At 41.9% G+C, this 23,094-nt stretch overlaps 1 protein-coding gene across 1 annotated transcript; it reads left to right on the top strand.

The window, feature by feature from the left end:
- Positions 1-16,775: 16,775 nt before the first annotated feature.
- Positions 16,776-19,346, top strand: LOC115183724 (globoside alpha-1,3-N-acetylgalactosaminyltransferase 1-like). Its single transcript, XM_029744796.1, has 3 exons — positions 16,776-16,786; positions 17,073-17,207; positions 18,615-19,346. Exons 1-3 carry the CDS (start codon positions 16,776-16,778, stop codon positions 19,303-19,305), a joined length of 837 nt encoding a protein of 278 aa, XP_029600656.1. The 3' UTR covers positions 19,306-19,346.
- The last annotated feature ends 3,748 nt before the right edge of the window (positions 19,347-23,094 follow it).

Raw genomic sequence — 23,094 nt, forward strand, 5'->3', positions numbered from 1 at the left:
TGTTTTCTCCTGCCAGATTTACATGGTGAGGAACGAGGATAGTTAGAAACCTGATGTTTTCTCCTGTCAGATTTACATGGCGAGGAGCGAGGATAGTTAGAAACCTGATGTTTTGTCCAGTCAGATTTACATGGTGAGGAGCGAGGATAGGTAGAAACCTGTTTTCTCCTGCCAGATTTACATGGTAAGAAAAAAGAAGCATACAATTAATGATTCTAGAGTGAATACAGCAGCTGATGTCAGGATTCCATACTGGGTCGGCGTCTGTGAGTGTTTCATTGTTGGTAGAACATGAGTCCAGAATTCGCTCCAATTATTCATTCTTGGTAGTGCAACCGCAACCTCCAAACGTGTGTGTGCGCACCTCCGCTCACGGCCACCAGGGGGAACCAGTACATCCAGCCAGCTCCCTGCACCAGGTAGATGAGGGGAGAGGGCTGAGGTCGAGCAAGAAACTTTTCCAATGGGTCTCCTTGTTCTGTGGGAAGTTTGTTGTAGTTATCATCTATGGTACAATGGAATAATAAAGCACATAAAAGAGCTGCCCATTCTGTCTCATAAATATACCCCACAATGCATACAGTTATGACCTAGTGTTATGACCTAGTGTTATGTTAGCTAGCTACATAGTTGCCTTTGTATCATGATAAGGTGTAGTACTGAAACTATCGAGGTTACCTAGCCAGCTACACTTTCAAAGTCAACAACGCAGCCACTGCTAGCTAGCCTACTTCACCAGCCAGCAGTACTGTATCATTTTAGTCAATAAGATCTTTGCAACGTAAGCTTAACTTTCTGAACATTCGAGACGTGTAGTCCACTTGTCATTCCAATCTCCTTTGCATTAGCGTAGCCTCTTCTGTAGCCTGTCAACTATGTGTCTGGCTATCCCTGTTCTCTCCCCTCTGCACAGGCCATACAAACGCTTCACACGCGTGGCCGCTGCCACTCTAACCTGGTGGTCCCAGCGCGCACGACCCACGTGGAGTTCCAGGTCTCCGGCAGCCTCTGGAACTGCCGGTCTGCGGCCAACAAGGCAGAGTTCATCTCAGCCTATGCTACCCTCCAGTCCCTCGACTTCTTGGCGCTGACGGAAACATGGATTACCACAGACAACACTGCTTTTCCTACTGCTCTCTCCTCGTCTACCCACGTGTTCTCGCATACCCCAAGAGCATCTGGCCAGCGGGGTGGTGGCACTGGAATCCTCGTCTCTCCCAAGTGGACATTCTCTCTTTCTCCCCTGACCTATCTGTCTATCGCCTCCTTTGAATTCCATGCTGTCACAGTTACCAGCCCTTTCAAGCTTAACATCCTTATCATTTATCGCCCTCCAGGTTCCCTTGGAGAGGTCATCAATGAGCTTGACGCCTTGATAAGTTCCTTTCCTGAGGATGGCTCACCTCTCACAGTTCTGGGTGACTTTAACCTCCCCACGTCTACCTTTGACTCATTCCTCTCTGCCTCCTTCTTTCCACTCCTCTCCTCTTTTGACCTCACCCTATCACCTTCCCCCCCTACTCACAAGGCAGGCAATACGCTTGACCTCATCTTTACTAGATGCTGTTCTTCCACTAATCTCATTGCAACTCCCCTCCAAGTCTCCGACCACTACCTTGTATCCTTTTCCCTCTCGCTCTCATCCAACACTTCTCACTCTGCCCCTACTCGGATGGTATTGCGCCGTCGCAAACTTTGCTCTCTCTCCCGCTACTCTCTCCTCTTCTATCCTATCATCTCTTCCCTCTGCTCAAACCTTCTCCAACCTATCTCCTGATTCTGCCTCCTCAACCCTCCTCTCCTCCCTTTCTGCATCCTTTGACTCTCTATGTCCTCTATCCTCCAGGCCGGCTCGGTCCTCCCCTCCTGCTCCGTGGCTCGATGACTCATTGCGAGCTCACAGAACAGGGCTCCGGGCAGCCGAGCGGAAATGGAGGAAAACTAGCCTCCCTGCGGACCTGGCATCCTTTCACTCCCTCCTCTCTACATTTTCCTCTTCTGTCTCTGCTGCTAAAGCCACTTTCTACCACTCTAAATTCCAAGCATCTGCCTCTAACCCTAGGAAGCTCTTTGCCACCTTCTCCTCCCTCCTGAATCCTCCTCCCCCTCCCCCCCTCCCTCTCTGCGGATGACTTCGTCAACCATTTTGAAAAGAAGGTCGACGACATCCGATCCTCGTTTGCTAAGTTAAACGACACCGCTGGTCCTGCTCACACCGCCCTACCCTGTGCTCTGACCTCTTTCTCCCCTCTCTCTCCAGATTAAATCTCGCGTCTTGTAACGGCCGGCCGCCCAACAACCTGCCCGCTTGACACTATCCCCTCCTCTCTTCTCCAGAGCATTTCCGGAGACCTTCTCTCTTACCTCACCTCGCTCATCAACTCATCCTTGACCGCTGGCTACGTCCCTTCCGTCTTCAAGAGAGCGAGAGTTGCACCCCTTCTGAAAAAACCTACACTCGATCCCTCCGATGTCAACAACTACAGACCAGTATCCCTTCTTTCTTTTCTCTCCAAAACTCTTGAACGTGCCGTCCTTGGTCAGCTCTCCTGCTATCTCTCTCAGAATGACCTTCTTGATCCAAATCAGTCAGGTTTCAAGACTGGTCATTCAACTGAGACTGCTCTTCTCTGTGTCACGGAGGCTCTCCGCACTGCTAAAGCTAACTCTCTCTCCTCTGCTCTCATCCTTCTAGACCTATCTGCTGCCTTTGATACTGTGAACCATCAGATCCTCCTCTCCACCCTCTCCGAGTTGGGCATCTCCGGCGCGGCCCACACTTGGATTGCGTCCTACCTGACAGGTCGCTCCTACCAGGTGGCGTGGCGAGAATCTGTCTCCGCACCACGTGCTCTCACCACTGGTGTCCCCCAGGGCTCTGTTCTAGGCCCTCTCCTATTCTCGCTATACACCAAGTCACTTGGCTCTGTCATATCCTCACATGGCCTCTCCTATCATTGCTACGCAGATGACACACAATTCATCTTCTCCTTTCCCCCTTCTGATAACCAGGTGGCGAATCGCATCTCTGCATGTCTGGCAGACATATCAGTGTGGATGACGGATCACCACCTCAAGCTGAACCTCGGCAAGAAGGAGCTGCTCTTCCTCCCGGGGAAGGACTGCCCGTTCCATGATCTCGCCATCACGGTTGACAACTCCATTGTGTCCTCCTCCCAGAGTGCTAAGAACCTTGGCGTGACCCTGGACAACACCCTGTCATTCTCCACTAACATCAAGGCGGTGACCCGATCTTGTAGGTTCATGCTCTACAACATTCGCAGAGTACGACCCTGCCTCACACAGGAAGCGGCGCAGGTCCTAATCCAGGCACTTGTCATCTCCCGTCTGGATTACTGCAACTCGCTGTTGGCTGGGTTCCCTGCCTGTGCCATTAAACCCCTACAACTCATCCAGAACGCCGCAGCCCGTCTGTTTTTCAACCTTCCCAAGTTCTCTCACATCACCCCGCTCCTCCGCTCTCTCCACTGGCTTCCAGTTGAAGCTTGCATCCGCTACAAGACCATGGTGCTTGCCTATGGAGCTGTGAGGGGAACGGCACCTCCGTACCTTCAGGCTCTGATCAGGCCCTACACCCAAACAAGGGCACTGCGTTCATCCACCTCTGGCCTGCTGGCCCCCCTACCTCTGAGGAAGCACAGTTCCCGCTCAGCCCAGTCAAAACTGTTCGCTGCTCTGGCACCCCTATGGTGGAACAAGCTCCCTCACGACGCCAGGACAGCGGAGTCAATCACCACCTTCCGGAGACACCTGAAACCCCACCTCTTTAAGGAATACCTAGGATAGGATATAGTAACCCTTCTAACCCCCCCCAAAAAGATATAGATGTACTATTGTAAAGTGGTTGTTCCACTGGATATCATAATTTGAATGCACAAATTTGTAAGTCGCTCTGGATAAGAGCGTCTGCTAAATGACTTAAATGTAAATTACTTAAAAGTCATTGATATCAGAAAAGGGTCAAACTGACTGACTGATGCTACACAGACTTCCCGTGATGACAAACAAAAGCCATTCTTGAGCTCAATGCCACAAATGCAGTTTATCTTTTTAAATTTCTATACATCAACATTCTATACTATTTTGATGTATATAATTGTTTCTATAAGTCCATGTGAAAACAAATCCCTTCCATCATTTATTCATTATTTTATAGAAACAATATGTTCCTCCAGCCTTCGTCTTGAACAGTGATTTCCTACTCATTCTAGAGACACAATACATCGACTAGATGGGGGTGTTTTGACTAAAGTACCTACTCATTCTAGAGACACAATACATCCACTAGATGGGGGTGTTTTGACTAAAGTACCTACTCATTCTAGAGACACAATACATCCACTAGATGGGGGTGTTTTGACTAAAGTACCTACTCATTCTAGAGACACAATACATCCACTAGATGGGGGTGTTTTGACTAAAGTACCTACTCATTCTAGAGACACAATACATCCACTAGATGGGGGTGTTTTGACTAAAGTACCTTCTCATTCTAGAGACACAATACATCCACTAGATGGGGGTGTTTTGACTAAAGTACCTACTCATTCTAGAGACACAATACATCCACTAGATGGGGGTGTTTTGACTAAAGTACCTACTCATTCTAGAGACACAATACATCCACTAGATGGGGGTGTTTTGACTAAAGTACCTACTTTTCTAAAACCCCATGTGTTTGATCATTAGATTCATCATTTAATAGTCACTTCCCTTTCCAAGACACAAAGCCTGGATGAAAATATTGTTTCTACAAAGGAATTAATAAACTGTTAAGGAATCTGCAGAGGAGGAAGAACCTGGGTCATTCCAAAGGCAATTTATTCTGGAACAGAGTAATACATCAAATCAGGCTTTAATATATAGCACATTTCAGACATGAATGAAACACAATGCACTTCATAGGAAAAAACAATGAAAATAAAAGAGGAATATTTACTACACTAGAATCATAAAAGGATATAAAAACAACAAAAATATTACAATTTTATAACTAAAAGAGTAAAAAAGCATTCTTAGGTAAATGCACACCTGTTCAGTGTTCATTACACCTGTTCAGTGTTCATTACACCTGTTCAGTGTTCATTATACCTGTTCAGTGTTCATTACAACTGTTCAGTGTTCATTACACCTGTTCAGTGTTCATTACACCTGTTCAGTGTTCATTACACCTGTTCAGTGTTCATTACACCTGTTCAGTGTTCATTAAACATGTTCATTACACCTGTTCAGTGTTCATTACACCTGTTCAGTGTTCATTACACCTGTTCAGTGTTCATTACACCTGTTCAGTGTTCATTACACCTGTTCATTACACCTGTTCAGTGTTCATTACACCTGTTCAGTGTTCATTACACCTGTTCAGTGTTCATTACATCTGTTCAGTGTTCATTACACCTGTTCAGTGTTCATTACACCTGTTCAGTGTTCATTAAACATGTTCATTACACCTGTTCAGTGTTCGTTACACCTGTTCAGTGTTCATTACACCTGTTCAGTGTTCATTACACCTGTTCATTAAACCTGTTCAGTGTTCATTACACCTGTTCATTACATCTGTTCAGTGTTCATTACACCTGTTCAGTGTTCATTACACCTGTTCAGTGTTCATTATACCTGTTCAGTGTTCATTACACCTGTTCAGTGTTCATTACACCTGTTCAGTGTTCATTACACCTGTTCAGTGTTCATTACACCTGTTCAGTGTTCATTACACCTGTTCAGTGTTCATTAAACATGTTCATTACACCTGTTCAGTGTTCATTACACCTGTTCAGTGTTCATTACACCTGTTCAGTGTTCATTACACCTGTTCAGTGTTCATTATACCTGTTCAGTGTTCATTACACCTGTTCAGTTCATTACACCTGTTCAGTGTTCATTACACCTGTTCAGTGTTCATTATACCTGTTCAGTGTTCATCACACCTGTTCAGTGTTCATTACACCTGTTCAGTGTTCATTATACCTGTTCAGTGTTCATTACACATGTTCAGTGTTCATTACACCGTTCATTACACCTGTTCAGTGTTCATTATACCTGTTCAGTGTTCATTACACCTGTTCAGTTCATTACACCTGTTCAGTGTTCATTACACCTGTTCAGTGTTCATTACACCTGTTCAGTGTTCATTGTACCTGTTCAGTGTTCATTACACCTGTTCAGTGTTCATTACACCTGTTCAGTGTTCATTACACCTGTTCAGTGTTCATTACACCTGTTCAGTTCATTACACCTGTTCAGTGTTCATTACACCTGGTTCAGTGTTCATTATACCTGTTCAGTGTTCATCACACCTGTTCAGTGTTCATTACACCTGTTCAGTGTTCATTATACCTGTTCAGTGTTCATTACACATGTTCAGTGTTCATTACACCGTTCATTACACCTGTTCAGTGTTCATTATACCTGTTCAGTGTTCATTACACCTGTTCAGTTCATTATACCTGTTCAGTGTTCATTACACCTCTTCAGTGTTCATTACACCTGTTCAGTGTTCATTATACCTGTTCAGTGTTCATTACACCTGTTCAGTGTTCATTACACCTGTTCAGTGTTCATCATACCTGTTCAGTGTTCATTACACATGTTCAGTGTTCATTACACCTGTTCAGTGTTCATTACACCTGTTCAGTGTTCATTACACCGTTCATTACACCTGTTCAGTGTTCATTACACCTGTTCAGTGTTCATTATACCTGTTCAGTGTTCATTACACCTGTTCAGTGTTCATTACACCTGTTCAGTGTTCATTACACCTGTTCAGTGTTCATTACACCTGTTCAGTGTTCATCATACCTGTTCAGTGTTCATTACACCTGTTCAGTGTTCATTACACCGTTCATTACACCTGTTCAGTGTTCATTACACCTGTTCAGTGTTCATTACACCTGTTCAGTGTTCATTACACCTGTTCAGTGTTCATTACACCGTTCATTACACCTGTTCAGTGTTCATTACACCGTTCATTACACCTGTTCAGTGTTCATTACACCTGTTCAGTGTTCATTACACCTGTTCAGTGGTCATTACACCGTTCATTACACCTGTTCAGTGTTCATTACACCGTTCATTACACCTGTTCAGTGTTCATTACACCTGTTCAGTGTTCATTACACCGTTCATTACACCTGTTCAGTGTTCATTACACCTGTTCAGTGTTCATTACACCTGTTCAGTGTTCATTATACCTGTTCAGTGTTCATTACACCTGTTCAGTGTTCATTACACCTGTTCAGTGTTCATTACACCTGTTCAGTTTTCATTACACCTGCTCAGTGTTCATTATACCTGTTCAGTGTTCATTACACCTGTTCAGTGTTCATTACAACTGTTCAGTGTTCATTACACCTGTTCAGTGTTCATTACACCTGTTCAGTGTTCATTACACCTGTTCATTACACCTGTTCAGTGTTCATTACACCTGTTCAGTGTTCATTACACCTGCTCAGTGTTCATTATACCTGTTCAGTGTTCATTACACCTGTTCAGTGTTCATTACACCTGTTCAGTGTTCATTACAACTGTTCAGTGTTCATTACACCTGTTCAGTGTTCATTACACCTGTTCAGTGTTCATTACACCTGTTCATTACACCTGTTCAGTGTTCATTACACCTGTTCAGTGTTCATGTACAGGTGATTAGAACGCATGTGGTCACTTTTACACGCGTTCATTACACCTGTTCATTACACCTGTTCAGTGTTCATTACACCTGTTCAGTGTTCATGTACAGGTGATTAGAACGCATGTGGTCACTTTTACACGCGTTCATTACACCTGTTCAGCCTGTTGGGTAAGGAATGGCGATTTTGGAGTTGTTTTTGGATAATTGCCGAAAACAAATTTTTTGGTAGCTAATGTCACATTTTGTGATAAAAAAAAAAAATTGATGTAATCGGAAAAACTCACATAAAGGCTTCATAGTTCATAAAGGTATTTTCTTATTTTAATTAGCTATCCATAATTTTTCCTTGTCTGAAGTATCAAGCACTAAGTCCATGAAAAATTGTGACACTTCCCATCCACAGATGAGAAAAGTACCTACTTTTCCAAAACCCCATTTGTTTGATAAATAAAATAAAGCAATAATAGTCACTAAACTTTCCAAACCACAAAGGCTGAATTAAAATGTTTTCTTAAAAGGAATTTATAAACTGTTAAGGAGGCAGCGGAGGAAGGACCAGGGTGCAACATTCGAGTGAAATAAGCTTTTTGTGCACATAGAAAATGTCGGCCATCTTTTATTTCAGGTCATAAAACATGAGACCAACACTTTACATGATGCATTTATATTTTTGTTCAGTGTATTACTACGTCCATGTGACAATGTGCTGCAAACTGAGACGTCACCACTCAAGTTGGTAATCCAATGTTTTGAGAATAGCTAGCTAGCCGTCTGTCCAGTACATAACATGCACATATCTAATGTTATCTTAAGGCTACCTATGCACCGTTTCTTTTGATAGGATGTACATTTACCTACTCATTCCTTGACATTGTCCAAGTTCTGATTTCTCATTAATTCTCTCTTCCTCCTCCAATGTATTCCATATTGCCCACTTCCTCACTAGACAGTAGCAACAAACTATTAAAAAACGGTGCTGATTTCATTCAACATTTTAAAAAGGGTAGTAGACATTTACAGTAGACATTTCCTCGATCAGTCTAGCTCAGAACTAATGAGACTGTTTCAGTATGTAAAAAGTAACTGCACAACACGTTATTTTCACAAACATAAAATAATAAGTGAGTCATCCGTTGTGCTCGTTCAACATAGCATTTGTACCTGTTCAGACAACTCCCTTCAGGGGGCAGTAAATCACCATCCTTGTCTTTATACCTGTTCAGACAACTCCCTTCAGGGGGCAGTGTGCACCCTTTCTAGTTTGTTTACCAACTCTTAGAAGTAGTAGAAGAACAAAATGTAATACTTCAGAATGGAGATGGCCTCAATGGCATTGCCTGTGCTCTCACAGACACCATAATGGGGCCAGTAACATTATACAATGTTAATCTAAGTCTCTGTTTCAAACACATATAATAGAATGCAGCCCTGCAGGAAATGCTGTGGGAATCAGAGAGGAAACCACAGTTGAAGTTGGCAAGCCAACGTGGTTTGTAGAGCTTGTGATAAGGATGTTTATAGCCACACTCATTCCTTGGACAACACCCTCAAAAAATAGGCCACACATTTCAACAATGGAGCAAATGACATCACACCCCATGACATTTAGGGGTGGCAGGTAGCCTAGTGGTTAGAGCGTTGGACCAGTAACTGAAAGGTTGCTAGATTGAATCCCTGAGCTGACAAGGTAAAAATCTGTCATCTTGCCTCTGAACAAGGCAGTTAACCCAATGTTCCTAGGCTGTCATTGTAAATAAGAATTTGTTCTTAACTGACTTGCCTTGTTAAATAAAGGTTAAATAACATGCAAATAGCACTTCATTTACCTGACGCATCTGTAGTATTGAAGTCATGATGACTCAATAGCAAAAGGAGAGTTCATCAGTGTAGCCAGCTCGCTCTGTATCACTTTGACTGGTGTGTGCACCATTAAATTATTATTATTATTATTATTATTATTATTGCTGCTGTTGAACAAATGTCCAAATGGTTTTGTCTTTGAGAAGTTAGGAGGGATGTGATGTTCATGTTAAATGGGTGTCAGTCCCTTTAAGAGCCACTGAGACTGGGTTAAGGGAGAGATGACCAGATAGAGAAACAGCATTTGCAAACAAAGGACGGAATGTAAACTTGACATCTGAATTAAAACCAGAAGAATCAGTTTTATCTGACAACAAAAAAACTTTTCCTGGGTCATAAGTTCTCAACATGGATTTACTTACTGGTGAAAGACACTACCGTTCAAAAGTTTGGGGTCACTCAGAAATGTCCTTGTTTTTGAAAGAAAAGCAATTTTTTTGTTCATTAAAAGAACATCAAATTGATCAGAAATGCAGTGTAGACATTGTTAAAACTAGTTTGGGCAAGGGGGCAGTATTGAGAATTTTGAAAAAAATATGTGCCCATTTTTAACTGCCTCCTACACCAACTTAGAAGCTAGGATATGCATATTATTAACAGATTTGGATAGAAAACACTCTGAATTTTATAAAAACTGTTTGAATGGTGTCTGTAAGTATAACAGAACTCATATGGCAGGCAAAAACCTGAGAAAAATACAAGCAGGACATGAGAATTTTGTGGCTGTACTATCTTCGAGTCATTGCCAATAGAACACACAGTAACAAAGGATTCATTTTGCACTTCCTACGGCTTCCACTAGATGTCAACGATCTTTATAAAGTTGTTTGAAGCGTCCATGATGAACAGAGACCGGATGAGAAGGAAGGGAAGTTGACGTCCCTGGGATGTCGTCACTTCATTATTGCACGCACATGTGCGTTCATGTGAGATGAGACTTTGTATTTCAAACGTTTATCAAGACACAGGAGAGGTCCTGTTGAAATATTTATCCGTTTCACGTTCTCAAGGCCCTAAAGATTGATGCTAAACAACGTTTGACATGTTTGAACGAACGTAAATAGATTTTTTTTTAAACTTTTTGTCGTGACTTTTCCCTCCCCCGCCCTACATTTTGAGTAGCCTACCGAACGCGCTAACAACATTGAACAACTTGGAGTTATTTGGACATAAATTATGAACTTTGTCGAAAGAAACAACATTTGTTGTGGACCTGGGATTCCTGGAAGTGCCTTCTGATGAAGATTATTAAAGGTAAGGGAATAGTTCTAATGTTATTTATGATGTTAGATGACTCCAACATGCCGGCTAACTGTATAGCCTAGCCTATTTTTCTGAGCGCAGTAGTCAGATTATTGCAAAGTGTGCTTTCCCAGTAAAGTTATTTGGAAATCTGTCAATGCGGTTGCTTTCACGAGATATTAATCTACAATTCTTTGAATAACAGTTTAATATTTTATCCACGTTTTATAATGAGTATTTTTGAAAATTCACCGGCAGTTTTTGGGGGAGATACATTTTCTGAACGTCACGCGCCAATGTAAAATGCTGTTATTAGATATAAATATGAACTTGATGGAACAAAAAATGCATATATTGTATAACATAATGTCCTAGGAGTGTCATCTGATGAAGATTGTCAAAGGTTAGTGCATCATTTTAGCTGGTTTTCTGCTTTTGGTGACGCCTGTCTTTGCATTGACAAAACATTACAAACAGCTATTTTCAATGTACTCTCCTAACATAACCTAACTTTATGCTTTCGCCGTAAAGCCTCTTTGAAATCGGACAATGTGGTTGGATTTAGGAGATGTTTATCTTTCAAATGGTGTAAAATAGTTGATTGTTTGAGAAATTGAAATTATTAGATTCTTGCAGTTTTGAATTTCCCGCCATGGTATCTTGTCAAGCAATCCCGTTAACGGGATCAGAGTGGGAAGGGGTCCCCAATTAATGTTGTAAATGACAATTGTAGCTGGAAACGGCTGATTGTTTATGGAATATCAACATAGGCGTATAGAGGCCCATTACCAGCAACCATCACTCCTGTGTTCCAATGGCACATTGTGTTAGCTAATCCAAGCTTCATTTTAAAAGGCTAATTGATCATTAGAAAACCTTTTTCCAATTATATTGGCACAGCTGAAAACTGTTGTGCTGATTTAAAGAAGCAATACATCTGGCCTTGTTTAGACTAGTTGAGTATCTGGAGCATCCGCATTTGTGGGTTCGATTACAGGCTCAAAATGGCCAGAAACAAAGAACTTTATTCTGAAACTCGTCAGTCTATTCCTGTTCTGAGAAATTAAGGCTATTAAATGTGAGAAATTGCCAAGAAACTGAAGATCTCGTACAATGCTGTGTACTACTCCCTTCACAGAACAGAGCAAACTGGCTCTAACCAGAATAGAAAGAGGAGTGGGAGGCCCCGGTGCACAACTGAGCAAGAGGACAAGTACATTAGAGTGTCTAGTTTGAGAAACAGACGCCTCACAAGTCCTCAACTGGCAGCTTCATTAAATAGTACCGGCAAAACACCAGTCTCAACGTCAACAGTGAAGAGAAGACTCCGGGATGCTGGCCTTCTAGGCAGAGCTGCAAAGAAAAAGCCGTATCTTAGACTGGCCAATAAAAAGAAAAGATGGGCAAAATAACACAGACACTGGACTGAGGAACTCTGCCTAGAAGGCCAGCATCCCAGAGTTTTCATCAAGGATCTGTTCTTTGCTCCGTTTATCTTCCCCTCGATGCTAACTAGTATCCCAGTCCTTTCCTCTAAAATATCCCCACAACATGATGCTGCCACCACACTTCACCGTAGGGATGGTACCAGGTTTCCTCCAGACGTAACACTTGGCATTCAGGCCAAAGAGTTCAATCTTGGTTTCATCAGAACAGAGAATCTTGTTTCTCATGGTCAGAGTCCTTTAGGTGCCTTGTGGAAAACTCCAAGTGGGCTGTCATGTGCATTTTACTGAGTCGTTGCTTCCGTCTGGCCCCTCTACCATAAAGGCCTGATTGGTGGAGTGCTGCAGAGATGGCTGTCCTTCTGGAAGATTCTGCCATCTCCACAGAGGAACTCTGGAGCTCTTTCAGAGTGACCATTGGGTTCTTGGTCAAGTCCCTGATCAAGGCCCTTCTCCCCCGAATGCTTCGTTTGGCCGGGCGGCCAGCTCTACGAAGAGTCTTGGTAGTTCCAAACTTCTTCCATTTAAGAATGATGGAGGCCGCTGTGTTCTTGGGGACCTTCCCCACATCTGTTCCTCGACACAATCCTGTCTCGGAGCTCAACGGACAATTCCTTCCACCTCATGGCTTGGTTTTTGCTCTGACATGCACTGTCAACTGTGGGACCTTTTATAGACAGGTGTGTGCCTTGCCAACTTTCTATGGCTTGTTTTAAAAAAATAATGGTATTTTGGAGATGATATCATTTCCAAATAACTGAAAGTGAGAGGTTGTAATCTGAACAAAGGAAAAAAGGCCATTCTTGAACATGGGGTGAGACATTCTTACTAATCTGCCAGAGAAGCAGTTTGGATTTAAATATAACTTGTGTGACTGAAGCCTTTAGTGAGAGGTCTAATGCTTTAATATTTAATAATTTCTGCCCTCTGAATTCATATTCATTATATAAATAGGCCTGTTTAATTTTGACTAACTTGCCGTTCCAAATAAAATTGAATATTTTTTGCTCATATAATAAAAACAAAAACACGTTGGTAGGTGTAGGCCATGAGGAAATAGGTAAACTGCAATAGGACTATTGAGTTTATTAGGGTGCTTTTTCCACAAATAGGCAGGTATTTTCCTTTCCATGGTAGCTAGCTCTTATTTACGGTGTATTTGGAAAGTATTCAGACCCCTTCCCCTTTTCCACATTTTGTTACGTCACAGCCTTATTTTAAATGGATTGAGTAATTCTTTGTCTCATCAATAGACACACAATACCCCATAATGACAAAGCGAAAACCGACATCAATCATAGACAACCTCTAATTTTGTCTTAATTAACATAACTTAAGCCCACAGCCACTGGAGGACACACCCCTACCTAATTACCCACCCCCCCCCAAATCAGTTCTCCACAAACCTCATGTTTACATCCATCCATGGGTGAAACCACGTGGATAAATCATTTTTTAAAGCAACCTAGATTGACTCCAATCCTATTCTTCCATTCTCCACATTGTTTTCCTGCTACTACTGTCTGCAGCTTATTTTTTTTATATATAAAGGATTATCCAAAGTACCAATATAAAAAAGGTTCTCCACAGCCCAAAAAAGGTTTCCCTTACAGTGAAGTTAAAACTCCTTTTTGGTACTAGCACCTTTTTTTGAGAGAGCAATAACATCAGCCCATATCTTCATTAACTAATGAATTACGTTTTGTTCTCCCAGGCTATTGTACAAGCAGCCCAGTGTCTTGGTGGGGTGAGTAGTGTTACCTTGTGTTAGTTACATATCATTGTTATCTTCCACATCAGCGTGTAGCCTGGTAAACCACACATCTTTTCAAGGACCTTTCTTTGCAAAACTATTGAGATCATGATCAGTACAACACATTCCAGCTTGATCTGTATATCTGTAAACATTGAGATTATAATCAGTACAACACATTCCAGCTTGATCTGTATATCTGTAAACATTGAGATCATAATCAGTACAACACATTCCAGCTTGATCTGTATATCTGTAAACATTGAGATCATAATCAGTACAACACATTCCAGCTTGATCTGTATATCTGTAAACATTGAGATCATAATCAGTACAACACATTCCAGCTTGATCTGTATATCTGTAAACATTGAGATCATAATCAGTACAACACATTCCAGCTTGATCTGTATATCTGTAAACATTGAGATCATAATCAGTACAACACATTCCAGCTTGATCTGTATATCTGTAAACATTGAGATCATAATCAGTACAACACAGTCAGGCTTGATCTGTATATCTGTAAACATTGAGATCATAATCAGTACAACACATTCCAGCTTGATCTGTATATCTGTAAACATTGAGATCATAATCAGTACAACACATTCCAGCTTGATCTGTATATCTGTAAACATTGAGATCATAATCAGTACCACACATTCGAGCTTGATCTGTATATCTGTAAACAATGATATCATAATCAGTACAACACATTCCAGCTTGATCTGTATATCTGTAAACATTGAGATCATAATCAGTACAACACATTCCAGCTTGATCTGTATATCTGTAAACATTGAGATCATAATCAGTACAACACATTCCAGCTTGATCTGTATATCTGTAAACATTGACATCATAATCAGTACAACACATTCCAGCTTGATCTGTATATCTGTAAACATTGAGATCATAATCAGTACAACACATTCCAGCTTGATCTGTATATCTGTAAACATTGAGATCATAATCAGTACAACACAGTCAGCTTGATCTGTATATCTGTAAACATTGAGATCATAATCAGTACAACACAGTCAGGCTTGATCTGTATATCTGTAAACATTGAGATCATAATCAGTACAACACATTCCAGCTTGATCTGTATATCTGTAAACATTGAGATCATAATCAGTACAACACAGTCAGGCTTGATCTGTATATCTGTAAACATTGAGATCATAATCAGTACCACACATTCAGCTTGATCTGTATATCTGTAAACATTGAGATCATATCAGTACCACACATTCCAGCTTGATCTGTATATCTGTAAACATGAGATCATAATTCAGTACAACACATTCCAGCTTGATCTGTATATCTGTAAACTATTGAGATATTAATCAGTACAACACATTCCAGCTTGATCTGTATATCTGTAACTATTGAGATATTAATCAGTACAACACATTCCAGCTTGATCTGTAGATCTGTAAACAGTGAGATTATAATCAGTACCACACATTCCAGCTTGATCTGTATATCTGTAAACATTGAGATCATAATCAGTATAATATATTCAGGCTTGATCTGTATATCTGTAAACATTGAGATCATAATCAGTACAACACATTCCAGCTTGATCTGTATATCTGTAAACATTGAGATCATATTCAGTACCACACATTCCAGCTTGATCTGTATATCTGTAAACAATGATATCATAATCAGTACAACACATTCCAGCTTGATCTGTATATCTGTAAACTATTGAGATATTAATCAGTACAACACATTCCAGCTTGATCTGTATATCTGTAAATATTGAGATCATAATCAGTACCACACATTCCAGCTTGATCTGTAGATCTGTAAACAGTGAGATTATAATCAGTACCACACATTCCAGCTTGATCTGTATATCTGTAAACATTGAGATCATAATCAGTATAATATATTCAGGCTTGATCTGTATATCTGTAAACATTGAGATCATAATCAGTACAACACATTCCAGCTTGATCTGTATATCTGTAAACATTGAGATCATAATCAGTACAACACATTCCAGCTTGATCTGTATATCTGTAAACATTGAGATCATATTCAGTACAACACATTCCAGCTTGATCAGTATATCTGTAAACATTGAGATCATAATCAGTACAACACAGTCAGGCTTGATCTGTTTATCTGTAAACATTGAGATTATAATCAGTACCACACATTCCAGCTTGATCTGTATATCTGTAAACATTGAGATCCTAATCAGTACAACACATTCCAGCTTGATCTGTATATCTGTAAACATTGAGATCATAATCAGTACAACACATTCCAGCTTGATCTGTATATCTGTAAACATTGAGATCATTATCAGTACAACACATTCCAGCTTGATCTGTATATCTGTAAACATTGAGATCATAATCAGTACAACACAGTCAGGCTTGATCTGTATATCTGTAAACATTGAGATCATAATCAGTACAACACATTCCAGCTTGATCTGTATATCTGTAAACATTGAGATCATAATCAGTACCACACATTCCAGCTTGATCTGTATATCTGTAAACATTGAGATCATAATCAGTACAATACAGTCAGGCTTGATCTGTATATCTGTAAACATTGAGATCATAATCAGTACAACACATTCCAGCTTGATCTGTATATCTGTAAACATTAAGATCATTATCAGAACCACACATTCCAGCTTGATCTGTATATCTGTAAACATTGAGATCATAATCAGTACCACACATTCCAGCTTGATCTGTATATCTGTAAACATTGAGATTATAATCAGTACCACACATTCCAGCTTGATCTGTATATCTGTAAACATTGAGATCATAATCAGTACAATACAGTCATGCTTGATCTGTATATCTGTAAACATTGAGATCATAATCAGTACAACACAGTCAGGCTTGATCTGTATATCTGTAAACATTGAGATCATAATCAGTACCACACAGTCAGGCTTGATCTGTATATCTGTAAACATTGAGATCATAATCAGTACAACACAGTCAGGCTTGATCTGTATATCTGTAAATATTGAGATCATAATCAGTACAATACAGTCAGGCTTGATCTGTATATCTGTAAACATTCAGATCATAATCAGAACAACACAGTGAGGCTTGATCTTGTTCTGTTTCTTTAGTCGTACTGATGTGGTGGCAGTTACCCCATGGTTGGCACCCATTGTCTGGGAAGGAACCTTTGACCCTGACCTCGTCGACATAATCTACAAGTCCATGAACCTCACCATAGCAACCACAGTGTTTGCCGTTGGAAAGTGAGTAGCCTACAACTTTTCCCAAATATTCAAAAGGGAAATTAAACTATCAATATTTTTACAACACTGAAACTACACCGAGTGTACAAACATTATGAACACGTGCTTTCTCCATAACAGACTGACCAGGTGAATCCAGGTGAAAGCTATGATCCCTTATTGATGTCACTTGTTAATTCCACTTCAATCAGTGTAGAGGAAGGGGAGGAGACAGGTTAAAGAAGGATTGTTAAGCCTCGACACAATCGAGACATGGATTGTGTATGTGTGCCATTCCGATGGTGAATGGGCAAGACAACAAAAAAACACTCAGTGTATGAGCACATAACTAGCTAATGTCATATGGCAGGTAATACAATATCATGATGTCATGATTCATGGCTTGGCTAAGATTTGAATAACTGTACTACTTTGTTTATTTCCTGGTAGACTGTAATTTCTGTTCAGAAATGGTTGAGTATGTCCTATACAGTCCTATGAGAATGACCATACAGTTACAGAGGGTTTCTGGCATCAGAATCGCAGGAGCCTGAGACTGCCATTGTGCACTTGAGCAAGGCACCTTAAACCCTTATGTTATGTACAGGTAACTGACAAAATAGTGGAAAACACTAGTAAATGAGGGATACAAAGTATATTGAATGTAGGTGCTTCCACACAGGTGTGGTTTCTGAGTTAATTAAGCAATGAACATCCCATTATGCTAACGGTCATGTATAAAAAGGCTGGGCTGACCATTATTTCAGTCATTCTTTTTGCTACCATGGCTCTGCCCCCAGATCAACAATGCCCCCATTTACAGGGCACAAGTGGTCACCTAATGGTTTGATGAGCATGAAAACGATGTAAACCATATGCCAGTCACCAGATCTCAATCCAAATGAGCCTGAGATAGTGTTTCCACCACTATCAACAAAACACCAAATTATCCCTCCGATAGAGTTTCAGACACTTGTAGAATCTTTGCCAAGGTGCATTAGAGCTGTTCTGGTGGCTGGTGGTGGACCAAGGTGGCTGGTGGTGGCCCAATGTGGCTGGTGGTGGCCCAAGGTGGCTCGTGGTGGCCCAAGGTGGCTGGTGGTGGCCCAAGGTGGCTGGTGGTGGCCCAAGGTTGCTGGTGGTGGCCCAGGGTGGCTGGTGGTGGCCCAAGGTGGCTGGTGGTGGCCCAAGGTGGCTGGTGGTGGCCCAAGGTTGCTGGTGGTGGCCCAAGGTGGCTGGTGGTGGCCCAATGTGGCTGGTGGTGGCCCAAGGTGGCTCGTGGTGGCCCAAGGTGGCTGGTGGTGGCGGCCCAAGGTGGCTGGTGGTGGCCCAAGGTGGCTGGTGGTGGCCCAACTCTCTATTAAGTACCCTTTATGTTGATGTTTCCTATATTTTGGCAGTTACCTGTGTGTCTTTAAATTCTGACAGATACGTCCGCTTTCTCCAAGATTTCCTGGAGACAGCAGAGAAGCACTTCATGGTCGACTTCAACGTGTGCTACTATGTTTTCACTGATCGTCCCGATGATGTTCCATCAGTGAACATGTCTCAGGGGAGACATTTGAGTGTGATCCAGGTCCCAGGTTCAAACCGCTGGCAGGAGATATCAGCCCGGAGGATGGAGATCATTCAGACAGCCATCGAACGTCAGATCAGCAGGGAGGCCGACTACATCTTCTGTCTGGACGTGGATAGCAAGTTCCACGCTCGCTGGGGGGCCGAGTCTCTGGGCAGGCTGGTTGCTGTGATTCACCCATGGTTTTACCAGGCGACCCGTGACCTCTTCACATATGAACGGCGCCCAGCCTCGACAGCCTACATCCCCATGGATGAGGGAGACTACTACTACGCCGGGGCTGTGTTCGGAGGGTCCGTGGAGGATGTGTACACACTAACAAAGGTATGTCGGAACCATCTTGAAGAGGACGCAAGGAATTCCATCGAGGCTGCCTGGCAGGAGGAGAGTCACCTCAACAGGTACCTGCTTTACAACAAGCCCAGCAAGCTGTTGTCTCCAGAGTACCAGTGGGATGACAAGAAGACCAAAACCAAAGAGGTCAAAGTCATTCGCTTCTCTACTGTCATTAAAAACTATGCTGAAATTCATCCCAATGTATAGGACTAGGAAGTTGATATTCGACCGGCAGAAGAAAAACTGAATTGATTATGGTTAATGTTAGGTTAATTTCAGGTATTGCTTCACTGAGGTTTGTGTTAAGGTTAGGGAAAGGCATAAAAGGTTACATTGGACATACAGATGTCTGGTGCCATTCATTTTCTCTTGGTGAAATATATACACTGACATAAAACTACTATTTTAAATGTTCTGTATATCAGTCACTGTTGTAGTTTGGGGATAATAGCGTTCTTCACTTATAGGAAATAATATATTTTTAATAACCTCATTCATCCTGTATTCTGTAGCCTATCTACTGTGTATGTTGATTACTGGGAAAAATCTCAATAAATATTATGTTTAAAAAAAAATACGATTGTTTATTTTTCTTGAAATAAATATTTAACCGCTTTCAGAATGTTTGTGTTATTTCACTACTTGTTATATTTTCTATAGCCTAACTAAAAACAACATCTCCCATGTGACAACGATATTGTGACGTGCTGATCCTAGTAAGATGTCATTTTCTATAGTAGAGTAGGACGTGACAGGAGGTGTTTTTGGTTGTTCTATGTTTTCTATTTCTATGTTTAAGTTCAAATCAAATCAAATTTATTTATATAGCCCTTCGTATATCAGCTGAAATCTCAAAGTGCTGTACAGAAACCCAGCCTAAAACCCCAAACAGCAAGCAATGCATGTGAAAGAGGCACGGTGGCTAGGAAAAACTCCCTAGGAAAAACTCCCTAGAAAGGTCAAAAACCTAGGAAGAAACCTAGAGAGGAACCAGGCTATGAGGGGTGGCCAGTCCTCTTCTGGCTGTGCCGGGTGGATATTATAACAGAACATGGTCAAGATGTTAAAATGTTCATAAATGACCAGCATGGTCAAATAATAATAATCATTGTAGTTGTCGAGGGTGCAACAAGCACGTCCGGTGAACAGGTCAGGGTTCCGTAGCCGCAGGCAGAACAGTTGAAACTGGAGCAGCAGCATGGCCAGGTGGACTGGGGACAGCAAGGAGTCATCATGCCAGGTAGTCCCGAGGCATGGTCCTAGGGCTCAGGTCCTCCGAGAGAAAGAAAGAGAGAAAGAGAGAATTAGAGAGAGCATATTTAAATTCACACAGGACACCGGATAAGACCAGAGAATACTCCAGATGAAACAGACTGACCCTAGCCCCCCGGCACATAAACTACTGCAGCATAAATACTGGAGGCTGAGACAGGAGGGATCAGAAGACACTGTGGTCCCATCCGATGATACCCCCGGACAGGGCCAAACAGGCAGGATATAACCCCACACCCCCACACCACTAGAGGGATGTCTACATCCACCAACTTACCGTCCTAAGACAAGGCCGAGTATAGCCCACAAAAATCTCCGCCATGGCACAACCCAAAGGGGGGGCGTTCTAGTTTTCTATTTGTATGTTGGGATTGTTTGGGGTTGATCTCTAATTGGAGGCAGCTGATCCTCATTGCCTCCTATTAGAGATCATATTTAAGTAGGGGTTTTTCTCTTCCTGTTTTGTGGGTTATTATCTTTTGAGTAGTGTGTTTTCCTCTGCGTCACGGTTTGTTGTTTTTGTGTTTTCAATTATTTATGTGTATTGTATTCAGTTTCACGTTTAATAAATATGTGGAACTACGAACACGCTGCATTTTGGTCCACTCCTTCGAACAGCCGTGACAGATATGCGGTGTATGAGTAACAAACCAGTGGTTTAGTGGAGAGATGGAGAAATAGGGAATGTTGCATGGATTCCATCTATAGATGTGTAGATCAGACAAGACACAGTGGTGGACTGAATTTCCATTAATTAAGAAAAACATTGTCAGAAGGTCAAAGTGGAGCTGGCATTCCTGTCTAGAAACATCCCCTGACCACTAGACACATACTGTAAACTGTATGGAAACAAACATGAAAACAAAGAAAAATACCCTTTTAAAAAGGTAATATGGAGGATTCCCTTCCTTGTGTAAAAACATCCTGCCAATGTCATGGGCAAAATGGAAAATCCTTCAATTCAAGTCATACCATCTAATCAATGTTATGTGAGGGATAATCAACGAGGGGCTATGGGTTCAATGGAAAATAATGAACGACGTGGAAGGTGTGTTCAGTGACCCGCTAGAGGATTAGATTTGACAATGTAAAAACACAATACAACCACAGATGTATACAATCCATTTAAAATGATTGAAGATGACAAGTTAAAATTGAAAATACATGAAAACAAAATATATACACAAAATTATAATATGAAAACAAATAGTTATACTACACTGAACAAAACATATCAACTCAACATGCAACAATTTAAAAGATTTTACTGAGTTACAGTTCTTATAAGGAAACCAGTCAATGTAAATAATTTCATTGGGCCCTTATCTATGGATTCAACATGACTGGAAATACAGATATGCATCGGTTGGTCAAAGATAACTTTAAAAAAGGTATGGGTGTGGATCAGAAAGCTAGTCAGTATCTGGTGTAACCATCATTTGCCTCACACATCTCCTTCGCCTAGAGTTGATCAGGCTGTTGATTGTGGCATGTGGAATTCTGTTGATGCAGAGCGTCCCAAAACATGCTCACTGATTGACATATCTGGTGAGTGTGCATGCCATGGAATAATTGAGACATGTACAGCTTGTCACGCCCTGACCAGAGATAGACGGTTTATTTCTCTATTTTGTTAGGTCAGTGTGTGGGATGGGCATTCTATGTTTTGTATTTCTTTGTTTTTGGCCGAGTATGGTTCCTAATCAGAGGCAGCTGTCTATCGTTGTCTCTGATTAGGAATCATACTTAGGCAGACTTTTCCCACCTGTGTTTATGGGTAGTTGTTTTCTGTTTAGTTTTCTGTACCTGACAGAACAGTGAGCTTTCGTTTTCCCTTTGTTATTTAGGTTTGAGTGTTTGTTTCATTCAAATAAAAAATCATGAACACGTGCCACGCTGCATCTTGGTCCCCTGTCTACGACAGTCTTTACAGAACTACCCAACACTACTGGATCAAGCAGCGTGCCCGGGAGGAGATGGATTCCTGGTATCTGGAGGAGTTGCGAGAGAGGATAGACTGGACTTGGGGGCAAGCATTGGAGAGATACAGAAGCCTGCCAGGGAATCCCGAGAGGTAGCGCCAAAAAGTTTTTTTTGGGGGGGGGCACACGGGTAGATTGGCGGAGTCAGGGTTGATACCTGAGCCAATTCCCCGTGCTTATCGTGGTGAGCATGTTCCTGCTCCTCGCACTCTCCCTCCAGTGCGCCTCCACAGCCCAGTATGTCTTGTGCCTGCTCCTCACACTCTCCCTCCAATGCGCCTCCACGGACCAGTATACCCTGTGCCAGCTCTGCACACCCGGTATCCAGTGCATCTCCCCAGTCCGGTGAAACCTGTTCCAGCTCCACGAAAGAAGCCTCCAGTGATGATCTATGGTCCGAAGCCTCCAGTGAATCCATGGCACGAAGCCTCCAGTGATGATCCATGGCCCGGAGCCTGTAGTGATGATCCATGGAACGAAGCCTCCAGTGATAGTCCATGGCCCGGAGCCTGTAGGGATAATCCATGGCAAGAAACCTGTAGGGATGATCCATGGCAAGAAACCTGTAGGGATGATCCATGGCCCGGAGCCTGTAGGGATAATCCATGGCAAGAAACCTGTAGGGATGATCCATGGCAAGAGACCTGTAGGGATGATCCATGGCCCGGAGCCTGTAGAGATGATCCACGGTACAAAGCCTCATGTGATAATCCATGGCCCGGAGCCTCCAGTGATGATCCAT

Source organism: Salmo trutta, unplaced genomic scaffold (assembly GCF_901001165.1).
Source record: "Salmo trutta unplaced genomic scaffold, fSalTru1.1, whole genome shotgun sequence".
Classification (NCBI taxonomy): domain Eukaryota; kingdom Metazoa; phylum Chordata; class Actinopteri; order Salmoniformes; family Salmonidae; genus Salmo; species Salmo trutta.